Here is a 14,565-nt window from a genome sequence, read left to right on the forward strand (position 1 = left end):
GGACAATAAAAAAAATTGAAAAACATCACCAATAAATTTCCTATGTTTACATATAAAATTTTTAATCCCATTAAACAGCAAAGATTTAATAGTAAGAACGCCATAGTTGATCCAAAACATAAAGAGATCTCCTTTTAACCAAAATATAACATTGAAACCTATAAACCTACGTCGTGCTCAAAATTTTATTAAAGCTCAGCTCGCGATGTGTAGATCAGGTGGCCGAGTGGTTAAGGCGATGGACTGCTAATCCATTGGGGTTTCCCCGCGTGAGTTCGAATCTCATCCTGATCGGAATTTTTGCAAATAAAATGACGATGAAACTGATCTTATGGTGGTTGTGTGCTCATCAAAACAGTGTCCTTTCGTCTCCTAACCCTTATCGTGCTCAAAATTTTACTGAACGATGAAGCTCCACCTACAATTTATGGATCAGGTGGCCGAGTGGTTAAGGCGATGGACTGCTAATCCATTGGGGTTTCCCCGCGTGAGTTCGAATCTCATCCTAATCGAAAGTTTTGCAAACACAATGAGAACAAAAGTGATCATTTGATGGTGTGGTGACAAAGACAGAATTTATATTTCCTTTTCCTTTGTAAACGGGGTCATTGTGAAACTTCATTCATGTCCTGACGTTTCGAAAACTTCGTATTCATAAAATGTTCGAGGGTTTTCACAGGGTAAACATGATGGAAATGGGTTTGAAATAAAGTGTACGATATTAGCCCACGAGAAAGAGAAATCTGCCAGGAAGGCATTGGGAGAATTGTGGATTTCTGCAAGGAATCCATCCAGGAATAACACAAATGAGTGCTTATCAATTACTAATGCCTTTATGCCGTTCGTAACACTCTGTGACCCGTAAGATTGTCTCACATGCAGTTCCTTAACACTATCCAGACACCAGTACTTAAGGATACTGCACAATGTGTAGATCTCATTCGTCCTGGGTAAAAATCTGCAAGAACGCTAAAATCAGCCCCGCTACGTGAGACTGGCCAGTTCGTCTTCCTGTTTGGAGTTCCTGAGTAGTGTAATTAGAAAGATATCGAGGCTTGGCAAGGAGAGAGGAGGGATTTGATGGGATATGCACGGGATCAAAGACCTCGAACCATTTTCAGACCTTTGATAAGGACGAAATTGACGATTTGTCAGGCAATAAATAAAATTCTACCGGAAAAATCGTTGGAAAAACAAGAAAACATAAGAAAGGACTTGTTTAGAACGGCTAGGAGGGAATTTGTTGTTTGGAAAGAGAATAAAACCGATTTGTTGTGGATTCTAACTGAGTTACAGTTACAGGTCGAAAGCGGAAGAAAAAATGAAAAAAATAAGAAGAGGAAACAGAATAGGAAACAGAAGTGTGGAATACATGGATATAATAGTAGATATTATTTGCGATTAAAAAAAAATTGGAAAGAAAAAAATGAGCGTTCTCTCAGAGCTTAACTTGACAGCAACCTCAAGACATTTCAACTTCAACTTCAAATGAAGAAAAATAAAGAAAAATAAAGAGAGAAAAAATGAGGAAAAAATGGAAAAATATTGGATCAGGAATAAATGCTAGTATTTAACAGATAAGTGTGTTTATAACGTATTAAAGAATAAAGGATAAAGTGTCTGGCGTTAGTCAATCCGCTTGGGATGCGCCCTCCACGTTCACTTCAATCCAGAATCGTTTGAGGTTTACGAATGTGTGAACTGGCCTACACAATGACCTGTGGGGACTAGCCGACGGGTCAAGTCAGTGTTTTTATCCTCCCAGACAAGTCTGGTACCAATTTATCGACCCCGGAGGGATGAAAGGCTTGATGAGCACTAGGGCGGATTCGAACCTCCAATCGATTGTGCAGGAAGCGGAACCTCTAACCGCTGCACTACACCTGCCCCTGTCGAAACGTTAGCCAATAAAATTATTTAACAACTTCCTTTACAGCTTATTAAGAAAAAAGCCAAAACGACGGATTAGTAGTAATTTCCTCAGTACATACTTCCTGGTCGTCGTTGAGGTCATTTTCCCTTTTTCAAAGGATGAAGTAAGAAGATAGTAAGAGAAGCGAAAGAGAAGAATAGAGATAATAGAGATCGTACTGGAAGGAAAAAGAAAAGAAAATAGGAGAGTAGAAAGAGATATGTACATAGATGGGTGAGAGATTGTTAACAGAAGGTAGTTTCTTCTTCACTGCCCAAACTTACTTATGGTTCTATTTTATTTCTATTTATTTTATTCTATTTTTATCATATTTTTTATTTTTATTCTATTATTCTGCCGATTTTATCGGTTAAAAGATGCGCGGAAGGTGGATATTGTGCAAGAATACATCAGAAAAACATGAAAATAAACAAGTAGACAAAAAAATACTCCAAAATGGATAAAAATTGCAGAAAATAAATTTAAAAACACACTGAAAATGGTCAAACGTGGAAAATTTTGGCAACTTCGATCCTAGTCGATCGATTTCGATCCTAAAATTACAGTATGCAAATCGTTACCGTAACCCTATTGTTCAGTGCAATTCGCTTATCTCTAGCCCCTAGCCTCCACGGTCGCTTTTCGACCAGCCGCTATCTATTATGACCCCATTAGCGTCATTTGCACGTTCGTTTATGTTAGCGGGGGGATTATTCGGGTCTGGTGCTGGTGGTGGTGGTGGTGTGGTTGGGATTACGGTAGGCATGCCTTGCCAGATACGACAGATATCTCACGCGATCCTACGCTTTCGCTCCTATACCAGTTCGATGGAATATTTGAAATTTATTCGGTGATCACCATGTGAAAATTTCCATAAGAGGATTTTCGTGCTTACTGTATATTGGAAAAGTTCAGTAAATCAATATTAGTATGGTTTAGATGTATAGTTTAATTAATAATTTTCTTAAAAAATTTACATTAGTTTAATGTATTATTTTGTCTTATACAATCGCCCGAAACTTGTGAGGAAATTTTTTGATACGTCCTAAATCCGTCCACTAAAAAGAAAATCCTTCCCGGGATCAATCAATAAATCGAATTTGATCCATTCCAATGCCGTCCATCACGCATAGCAACGATGCGTCAGCGTTGACGTAAACGCGTATAGAATTTCGGACAAGAGTATCTATTACTGCAGTGAAATGAACGATACTGTAGGCGGCAGATACCGTATCATGTGTAGTGTCTTACTCATTCGGAATTTCACTTAAAAACTCGTTATGCGATTATTTATAATGAAAACATAGGGGAACGGCAAAGAGATCCAGTAAAACGTAAAATTCAAATAATTTAATAAAAATTTGATAGTGAACATATTCAATGGTTGAGACGAGGCCTTGGGTGAGTGGGATGGCGACACCTAAAACGAGGTTTCTGAGATAAATTCCATGGTTGAAGAAAATCCAGGCGGACATCACAGTTAAAAAACCTTCGTAATTTTCTGGAGACTTTTGCGATGAATTGGTTGATTTAGCCCTTTTGGTCCCCTAAGCTAGGTAGATCCAGAAAATCTCCAGGAAGAAAATGATTGTAATGCGTTCTTTCAACCATTCATCTATTTATTCTCCGCCCTTCACCCCGTTAAAGAAACGAGAAAAGATTTTTTTTCTTTTTATGACAACAATTTTTGTTTTTTTTTCTTGCTCCTTTTATTCTACTACGTTCTATTTCTTCTCTTTTTTTACGGTCAATCGATTAGTCGGTGAGGTATTCATTCATTCATTCATTCATTCATCCATCCATTCATTCGTTCATCTAACTAATCAGAAAGGTGTGTAAATCGCTCTATTCGATTCCCGATGCACATGATGGGTCAATCCTACATTTTCTCGGGATTTATAAACAATCTTTAATAGGAATTAGTCATCATTAGTGTAGTCCTTCTCAGTTTCTGGAGGATTCTTAGGGTGTTTTCGATGGTTCTGGATGTTGCTTGATTCCTTAACTTAGCTTCATTCTTACTAGGCTGATTTTTAGTCGCTGTTTGTGAAGGACAACTTCAAGCATTTTCCTCTAATTTCTAATCGATAATCCAGAATCTCACCTCCGGAAGTGAACTGTTGACCGCGACATGTCACTCATTGCTGAGTGAATCGGAATCGTTCCCGATCAGATTGCAAGTGTTGTATCGACGACATCGGCAGAGCGATGGCGTAACCGGGAACACCAGCCACTGAATGCCCGGGATTGAATTACATGATGAGGTGTGTATGGCGCGTTGAAGTCAAGTATGTAATGACGTCATCGGGAGCAGAAGCAGCCAGGAATGGTTGGTTGCTACTGTCCGGAGTATGAAAAAAAATTGTATAATAATCGAATAAGAAGAAGGTGGAGAAATTTCTGGAAACAAAGGAAAACTGGTGAAAAAAATCTTTAACAGCCTAAGTCGTAGGAACTTTCGATAGGTATTCGTCAGAAAATTAAATTTGGAGCGAAAATCCTCATTTCCCACCCCCCACCGATCTTTGTTTCTCTCGAAGATCTTCTGAGTAAACAAAAAAAAATATCGCTTGCGTTGTTCTTCCACGGGAAAGTTTAACTGCAGTTTTTTTTCTCTCCAGATAATGTTCCTATGTACACATTTCATTCTTCTTCAAAAAGATTTGAAAAGATTTGAGAAAAAAATTGAAAAAAAAGGAAAAGATTTGATATTTCTTCCATCCTTTGACATCACACATAGTTACTGGACCTTCAACCCTCATTCTGAGCTTTTTGAAATATTTTCAAGAACAAAATAGTGATCTACAAGTTAGAGCACAGTCTTTTTTTTACTCATCAGGCTAAGAAAATTTATGCCTTCAAAAATCCTTCAATTCCCAATAATGTCTGTAATTTATGCATATGATTTATTTAAAAAATTATAAATACTCGTCGTTTTACCATGAGTTGGAGTTTAAACGCCATTTGTTTTTGAACAAATTCTTTCCTGATGTTTAACTTTTGAAGGAAATCAGTCTAGCGAATTTCCGTGAACAACGTACACTTCCCAGGGTCATTTTCTTGAATTCGCCCTTTCTTAGAGAAATTATTTTAGTCATCACAACAGAAATACGGTAAAATTAATAGGAATAATTAACCGTACATATGTGGGAATAAACATTGCTGCCGCTTTCGGAAAAAGAGGATTCCTAGAAGAAATAAGAGTTACAAGATTATGGTAGAAAGAAAAATTTTCTTATACATGACTTAGAATGGAAGGAATTTTTACTTTCCAAAGAAATTTTTACTTTTCTTTCTATGACACAAGTTGAAGAGATTCTAACTAAAAATTAGTTTTCAAAAGTCCCTAATTACAGTACAGAAATGCGTACAGTTTCTGGATCGGATATTTGAAATCCATATTTAAATATTGACAGAACAGCCGAAGTTCACGAACTTCTTTCACCTAGCGACGTTTGACACTTCTGCTTGCAACACAACAACTCATTTTTGTGCTGCGGATGTGCTGCCGCCTTACGATCATCTAAACTGACAAGCTAGCTATGACACACGTGGAATAGATCCTACCCAAAAATTAATCTTCAGAATTCTCCAATTCTACAATTTTTTATCTTTCTCTTTTTTTTTTAAGATTTTTCCCTTTTAGCACTTTTCCACAGCCATTTCCATGTGAAACAATTGAAATACGCCTTACAAAATCCTGAAACATTCAGCATTCGTCTCATCCATGATTATGACAATGACAGCGAGCCTGGCAGCAGTCACGCAATCCCACCACCGCCACTAAACCACCGAACATAAACGAAAAGTTCACCGAATCCTCGGAATACGCTGCGTCTCCGTCGATTCGCAACGTCTCTCTTCACGCTCGCCGACCGCTCCTCTTCCCGCCGGATTACGGTAGCTGGCGATCAGCCGTCCCACCACCACTTCTGGCATAAGTCACAGCACGAGCTCAGCATCACTAATGGACTCACAACTGCTCGCATTGAAAAGGTAGGCATTTCGCGATTTTGTTTCGTGGGGAAATTTTCTTCCGGAAATATTCCACTGACTGAGAGAATGATGGAGCTTCGCCTCATCCGCCACTCTACGACAGTTTACATATGTCGATTCGAACACAAATTAAATAGTTTACATGCGTTTGTTTATTAAACTTCGTGTATAATAGGCGAGTTGTGTATGGTGCGAGTTGTTTAGTGTGTCTTCTTTGACGTTCATTGCTCTTCTACGAATTTTTGCGATCATGACTACAGTAATACCTCTTAGAATTAGACCAACTTCACGAATTTATGTTTCTTTTCTGTGAGTTTTAGCTTAGAATTTTGAGTTCTGATCCTAATTCCGAGTTTCTTTCTGTGAGTTTTAGCTTAGAATTTTGAGTTCTGATCCTAATTCCGAGTTTCTTTCTGTGAGTTTTAGCTTAGAATTTTGAGTTCTGATCCTAATTCCGAGTTTCAATTGACTTCTTATAAGCTTCCTCCATGGGTTTTCTCCGGATTTTTCGTATAGCTTTTCGATTTTCAGGAAGACCAGAACTTTTCATACTGGTTTTTATTTATTAGCCTTAGGTTTCTTTCTGGTAAATAAAGAAGGAATTTCTTCCGGATAAATTTCCTAAAATTTTATGTGTTCTTGTCTCGAAATTCTACTCTGCTCTGACTATCCGAGGTTTCTACCAAACTGTGCCTAAAAAATGTGATTTTTCATGGCGGGAATTTTTAAGATCGTCCAGTTGATGAGGAAACATTTTATAGGAGTAATTCCTTTAGACTTCTATTTCTTTCAGTTTCCTTTGAACATTTCCTCCAAGGATTAAATATGTTCTTCCTTCAGTTGAGGTGAATTCCTGAAAATACCTATGTAATACCTCGATTGGGGTTAGGCTAATGGTCAAATGACTATTGAAGATCACTTAAATTTGACTCGGAATTTGAAAAACAGATTCAGGATGTATGTAAAATGTTTATGTTGTCGTTAACAGCTACATACCTGAAAGGTTTGAGTACAATATTGCATATCAGATACCATGCAGATAACAATTTCACCCGATTCGTTCAGGAAGAGATATGAGGACATTTTTGAATGATTTCCTTCCTAGCCCATGTTTCACCGGAATCTTCAGAACTTGTTGGCAATTTGTTTTTGCGCCTATTCTTTGTTCTGCGCTTCTTAGCATTTTTCTAGTAAAAATCTCCTGACAAAAGAATTTTTTTTACTAGAATAATGCTCAGGAGTACAGAAAAAAGAAGATATTGGTGTAAATGATTTTAATATCTACTAAGAAACTGTCATTTCGGAAACAACCTATCAGTCTGCTGTGGGTTTTGTAGTAGGCACTGGTATTCAAAAATACAGGGCTCATCTTTGCACTACAATTTTTCCTCGGTCATTTTTTGGGCTACATCATGTATCTATGTACGTAGTCAATGATCTCTGGATACTCAAAGTCCAACCTGTACCATCCGTGGACTTCCTGCCAAGGGGTAAAGATAACAAGTTGGCGGGGATTTTTCGCTCGTTTCCAATTTTGCGAACATTTTACAAGAACAGTATGATGTACAGAGCTGACCCTTTCGACGCCCATAGGTCCTTGCAGTTGACAGTTATACAGTACGAATTATTGTAAAATCGTATACATAGTCTCCCAATCACAACTGTTGTTCGCTTTTTTTTTTGTACAAAACAACACAATCTGTAACGTGCACAAATGTACATTTCATCAGTTCTCTTTAACTTTATTCGTTTTATTTATCCATATATTTCTTTACAATTCATTTTACTTATCCATACATTTATTTATTTTTGAATGTTCCTAAAATAACTCAGAAAATTGGCAACTTTCCAGTGTGAGTGGATGAGACCCATGAGATTAGGAAATATGTAGATCCTTTTCTCAGGTGATCATCGAATTTTCTCTTCAGCCCGTAGGTGATTTTTATCCTTTAAAAACGGAACGAAGAAGAAAAAAAGAATTTGATTTCATTCTCTTTCACATACCACTACCCACTACCAAATAATACTAAAACACAGATTATCGTTGAAAAATACACAGTTAAATACTTTACTTGGATATCTACGTTCTCATATAGGGAAAGCTACACGGCGGTAAACTTCCAAGAAAACTTAAAATAACAAATCGAGGTCGTTTGATTCAATGGGGGAAAGGATAAAGCGCCTAGCTGTTAATGAATCCACTTCGGATCCGCCAACACCTCCGTCGCTTCAATTCAGAATTCACGTTCGATTTAGGCGTACATAAAGCTTCTGTTGTTCTTTCCCAATTGATTTCCTGACAATTTTTCCTGGCCTCCTCTTCATAGAAAAAATTCGAATCACTTGATGCTAAGACTCTTCTAATCATAGCCTTGAATATACTCTTCAGGATTTCGTCCAACGCCTTCGATTCCTTAGAACTAAGAGCTAAATTTCTTTAGTTACTTAAATTTTTGAACAGTTTTTCACTACATCCTTCAGTACATATTGTTGTGAATAGTAGGACTTAACTTTTCCGAGTATATCCTTATTTATCTCCCATTTAGCGCTTCGTTTCCATCGTTGGCTTGTTCCCTTGAACCGTTAGCGGTTAAAAACGAAGAAACTGAGGAAGAAGAGGTCAGTTCTGCATTTCCTTAGAAATAATGAAACAACCATAAGGAATTTTCTCCGAAAAAAATATCCGTCGTTACAGATCTCCTCCACAGGCAAAAAGAACCGGAAGAGTAGAACAAAACGGCAAGAAAAACCACCATATAGTTATATTGCTCTTATAGCTATGGCTATACAAGTGTGTGCATAGCACTGGATTACTGTAACTCAGTTTTTTTTTCAGCAGAACTGGATTATTTTTCTTTCAGAAACGGCCGGATAAACGAGCTACACTTGCCGAAATTTACACCTTTCTACAGGAACATTTTGATTTTTTTCGTGGTGAATATGTGGGATGGAGGAATTCCATACGTCATAATCTCTCGTTGAATGACTGTTTTGTGAAGCTGCCAAAGGAGGCTGGGGAGAGGTTTGTTGGACTCTCATTACTGTATTTTTATGGATTATTCAGGTAAAGGGCTTCAAAATGTGGGATTTCGGTCGTTAGATGCAAAAAATTTATCGCTACATTTCAAGTCTATTTAGTTAAAAATCTAATGTCAACTTACTTTTATCCTGGAGAAGTTCATTATAGCCGATGCCTGACCCTCACAGACAGAAAATTTATATTTATATTTTATTTCAACGATTTTATAAAAATTCCATAGGATTTTATTTTAAAAAAGGGTCTTGAACTTATATTTTAGTGAACTTTTTTTTTCTCTTTTTCTTAAATTTTTTCTTAATACTTGTTCACTAACTAAAATTGTGGTTAAAAAGGATTAACAACGATGTGTAAGCCTTATGTGCCTCTTCCTCCTTCTAATACTCTCGTCCAACTTAAAAATTACACTATGATTGAAAATCAAGGTCCATCAGCTTTCTTTTGTAGCTTTGAGGCCTCTATTTCATCGCGTTTATTTTGCTTACGGACGTATAAGTTTCCAATTAACATCAAAGAGAATTTTTTTTCGTAATTTAAGAACAGATGGGCTTTCCGGCTTTTTTACCGGAGTTCAAGACGGACTGTTTTAGAAATTAAGTCAGCTTATAGTTCCCTCGTTGTTTTTTCTATCGAAATTTTTTGATGGATTTAATTTAATGGATATTTTAATGGATAATGGATAGTAATTTTAATTTTTATGGACAAAAAATATCTGCTTATAGTGTATTTTTTTTACAAATTATTTCTAGGTCATTGCCTTAGTTGTCAATATTTCTCCTGGATAAGCATAATGACCTTTTCTTGGGAAATTTTCCATGTTCGCAAGAGTACATTTGAGGTCGAAGACAGTTTTGTTAGCATCAATTTTGGAAAAAATAAAAGAGGTGTAGAATTTCTCATCGTTTATTGGATGATTCAATAGAAACAGTGCTAAATTTTGCTTTCACTGTGGAATATCAAAATAACCGCTTACCAGTAATTTTTCCAGAGGTCGTAAAGGTCACAAGTGGACAATTTCTGACAATTGCGAGTTTCTACTGGAGGAAGGCGCATTTCGACGGCGTCCACGTGGCTACAAAGCAAGGAAACGACCGATGTACGGGCAATTCACGCAGGTACGTACGCAATCTCTCCTCCTATTGTTCCCGCGTTAACTCCTACGTACGTGCGTGTCTTCATTGTGTGTTAGTTGTCCTGGGATTCTCGGCACATATGGTCATGCACTTGTCCCGCGCCAGACGCCGACGCCTTTAGTGACTAGTACAAATCAGCAGATGTGCGACTAGACTTTTGTTGTGGGCACATTCCACCAGCCAGCCATCGTATTTCCCGGGAAATCAGGATTCATCTTGGGATTTTATGTATTTCTTGGACAAGAATGACTTTTTCTCGCTAATTTATCGATAACAAGATTATGAAACAGAAACAAATTTGTACGGTAATTAGAAAAAAGAGGGGAAGGATGAGGAGCTAGCGAAGGTGAAGAGGGAATCCCAAGGAGGAATAAGATTTTGAGCTTATGGAACCTCCCCTTGGACCAAGCACCTAAAACGAATTTCCTCAAGGATCTCTTCCTCCTAAGGTGACCACAATCTGTTGTTAAGGACTTCTTGAGTAAACAATTAAACATGTATTGTATGCGCATGGCTCAGATTTCATCTCAGAAACATGCGAATCTCTGAGATCTCCCGAAAGAACCCCAAGAGAAAACTTCCGGAAATTCAATGAAATTGAAAAATAAACAAATTTGTTCGTTAGGAAGCATCATCAAACGGAAAAATCTTATTTTACTTATTAGTTTATTCTATACTGTATATTTTTGGCAGTTGAAACTTGTCGAAAAATCCGTTATAAAAAAGATATTTCTTATACATATATTGCTACAATTTCCCATCGTTTTCCCTGTGACATTGGAAATTAAATGTGGCAAAAATTAGATCCACATTTTTTCTGGTTCTAAAAAAAATATTCATTTAACCACCTGGCATTCAGAGTATAAAATTTTAATTCAACAAGATTCATTTTCAAAAAAAACCAGAACCTATTATTCTGACAAAATTATACGATTTCGAATATTCAAGGTGATTTCCCAGAGTTTCGAATGTAAAAGAAACATCAGAAGTTATCCGTATTTTTTTTATTTTTCAATTGAAGGAATCCTCTTTTACAAAGTTGTCATGTGTTTTCCAAATTAGAGGAAAAATTATCGGATGAGCAAGTGGAACCTCATTTTGCCGAATAGTTACCAGTTCTAAAACATTTTTGCAGGTAATAGGTGATACTCAAAGAAGTTGAGTTAAGGAAGTGTATTCACGTGTGAATTATATGTAATCATCAAAATATAGTAAGTACAGTATGCTTCTCAAAAATGTCACCTCCTCTGGATTTTTACTGTTTTCCCCGCTACTTGCCTGTTCATTTTACAGTTCATAGATAACCTTCAGGTAGTTTAGAAGCAATAAATAAAAATAAATTCGAATGGTCCGACGAATTTTGTCAAAATAAAATAGTATTTATGTAAAATAAAGTAATAACAGTAATATTTCATATAATATGTGTATATGACAATGAAAATTGTAATGTCTAACAATTGTGAACAGTTTCTGTAATCGTTAGTTCCGTAATGAAAGAAGGGTCCCAAGAATACTTAAAAACAAAACAACAAGCAAAACATTAAACATTAACGCGGTGCTCTAGTGTAATATTAAAAAAAACAAAGGTGATGTGCTCATTTTTCGTCCTTTTTTTTAGATTTCTAAAATATATGAAGCAGGTACGACAATGGACATTTCCTCACTATCTCCTGAATCCGGCCTGAATCCAAACTTGTCACTTTGTTAACTCACGTAAAGTAAGTGGCGCCTCTCAGCCGAGCGACGGTAATTAATCGTAACGGGATCAACAATCGCCTAAACGGTTACGGTAGTGCGTAGTGCGCGACCACGAACTGACAGCTAATGTTTTACGATGCAGCTCCCAGAGTGATTCGGCTTTGTGTACTCGATGCGGCTTCGATTCGTAACCGAACCCCGAATCGGCTTTTTACCTTTTAACCCTCGTCTAGGAATATGGGGTTCTCTTGTTTTGAGGTAAAAGGATGGGGCCACTTCAAAACTGGGACTGAGGTTTCTTTTCAGAAAATTCACGATTTTTTCTAAAGATTCAGAGGTTTCCTTATGAAACCGATAGAAATCTGATAATTATTTTTTCCATTTATTTGCCGTTTTTGTTTTTAATGGAGTGACTGTTTCAGTTCGAATATCCACAACCGATTCCCGAATATTCCATGGATAAGTCGGTTATGGATCCGATGACCGCCGGTACATCCACAGGTGAGTTCACCGCCTAGATTTCCCCAGTCTTTAAAAGCAAATTAAGTTAATTAAATTAATTTTTGGTTATTTTTAGTAACTATTCACCAATTTATGAAATTTGTGTAAGCACAGTAAAAAGTTGCCATTTGCATTTCTTTCGTCTTTGCTGCTTGAAAGAATCGTAATTTTTTTTTAATTCGAAAAATTACTACTTAACTTAACATTGACCAGTACAATGGAGAATATGTAGCTGTTCTTCAGCAGATCACTTAACCCTTTTGACATACGGACGAGTTTTCTTGAAGGACTGGACGAGTAACCACGTAATACAATAATCCACAACTTTTACAGTCCCTCCTCTCACAGCAGCTGCTCCTCCAATGGTATATCCCGGCTACCTGCCCGGATGTCAACAACTTACTCCCTGGACACAACAATACGATCACACATGGTACGGTTACGGTCCACAAGATACCGTATCGCCGAACTATTTTTATCAACCGGAAATGGTTCACTACGAGGAATGGCCGCAAATACCGTATCCAACCGGGGATGCTGCGTATTCGACGAATGTTAGCGTTCCGGAGAATTGATCGATTATCGATTTGCATATGTGATTAGCGTTTGCTTTGTGCAATATGAGAGTGCTCATGCCGTTTATTCGTAGATCATTTGAAAACGAAGCTGAGATCAATTCAAACTATTTTTTAACTCAAAGTGATATGCTAATAATTCTCAGTCAAGTTTATTGTTTATCGTCATCAATAGTCATTTCCCAAGGATTTTATTTGCTTTGATGTTTGTTTAGATTTACAATATACATTTTACTCTACAATGTGCGGTTAGGCTACACTACTAAAATGACGGCTGAACACGGCAACCCACAAAGTTTAAGAAAAAAAAAATCCCGATTTTGCGTACGATTTTGTTCTGGAGGCACTGTCTCTCGGAGTAGAAACTACAAAAATAAGTAAAGAGAAGACGTATGCCGTTGTGCAAAGTGGTAACGATCAAGTGCCGAAAAAATCACCTACGAACGACGCGGACGACGGATAAAAAAATTTGAACAACATTACCAACAAATTTCTATATTTCCATATAAAACTTTTAATCCCATTAAACAGCAAAGATTTAATAGTAAGAACGCCATAGTTGATCCAGAACATAAAAAGAATTCCTTTTAACCAAGATGCAACATTGAAACCTATAAACCTACGTCGTGCTCAAAATTTTATTAAACAATGAAGCTCAACAAGCGATGTGTAGATCAGGTGGCCGAGTGGTTAAGGCGATGGACTGCTAATCCATTGGGGTTTCCCCGCGTGAGTTCGAATCTCATCCTGATCGGATCTTTTGCAAAGACCACTGACGATGAAACTGATCTTATGGTGGTTGTGTGCTCATCAAAACAGTGTCCGTTCGTCTCCAAACCCTTATCCTGCTCAAAATTTTACTGAACGATGAAGCTCCACCCACAATTCGTGGATCAGGTGGCCGAGTGGTTAAGGCGATGGACTGCTAATCCATTGGGGTTTCCCCGCGTGAGTTCGAATCTCATCCTGATCGGAACTTTTGCAAATACTGAAAAAATAAAACTGATTGTATGATATATTGGTATTCACAAAAATACCATTCTCACCAACAAAAACCCTGATCGTGGTGAAAATTTTATTCAATGTTGATGCTCCATCGTTTTTATTGGTGATCAGGTGGCCGAGTGGTTAAGGCGATGGACTGCTAATCCATTGTGGTTTCCCCACGTGAGTTCGAATCTTATCTTGATCTGAAGTTTTGCAAATAAAATGAGAACAAAACTGATCTTGTGGTGGTGTGGTGTTCAACAAAATGCTATTCTTCCACCTTCGAACTCTGCTCGTAGTGAAAATTTGAAAAAAGATTTAAAAAATTAAATTAAAGACGGGGCTACACCTCCATACTGTAGATCAAGTAGCCGAGTGATTCAGACTGCTTATCTATTAGGTTTCCTCTGGTGACTCGGAATCTCACCCTGCTCTTGAAAATCTCATTTTAACTCAGCATTTCATCTTAGGGCACTGTTTCATCCTATTGTTATTGAGGTTCGTAGTTTTTGGCTGAGATTTTTGAAAGTATCATAAAAATGACATAATCGGAGGTATAACTGTGGTAGGTTTATCAGGTAGTTCCTTTTAAAAAGGATAAAAGGTAAAGACACTGGCGTATCAATCCACTCGGGATGCACCAACGCGTTTTACTGGAATTCGTTATCGTTGAGATTTTGGAACTCGTGCTGGCCTAAACAATGAATTGCGGAGCCCAACCTACGA

At 37.3% G+C, this 14,565-nt stretch overlaps 1 protein-coding gene across 2 annotated transcripts; it reads left to right on the forward strand.

Annotated features, from left to right (window-relative positions):
• Nucleotides 1-5,879: 5,879 nt before the first annotated feature.
• On the forward strand, nucleotides 5,880-12,852 carry RB195_004387 (uncharacterized protein; the record flags this gene model as incomplete). Of its 2 annotated transcripts, none has more annotated exons than XM_064182212.1 (7): nucleotides 5,880-5,908; nucleotides 8,455-8,527; nucleotides 8,604-8,699; nucleotides 8,770-8,930; nucleotides 9,934-10,060; nucleotides 12,199-12,277; nucleotides 12,611-12,852. In XM_064182212.1, the coding sequence occupies 7 exons, from the start codon at nucleotides 5,880-5,882 to the stop codon at nucleotides 12,850-12,852; spliced, it is 807 nt and encodes a 268-aa protein (XP_064033479.1). The 2 variants fall into 2 exon arrangements, with proteins under 2 accessions (XP_064033479.1, XP_064033480.1); XM_064182213.1 differs by lacking the exon at nucleotides 5,880-5,908 and adding an exon at nucleotides 7,329-7,411.
• Nucleotides 12,853-14,565: the final 1,713 nt, after the last annotated feature.

Source organism: Necator americanus, chromosome I (assembly GCF_031761385.1).
Source record: "Necator americanus strain Aroian chromosome I, whole genome shotgun sequence".
Taxonomy (NCBI): Eukaryota; Metazoa; Nematoda; class Chromadorea; order Rhabditida; family Ancylostomatidae; genus Necator; species Necator americanus.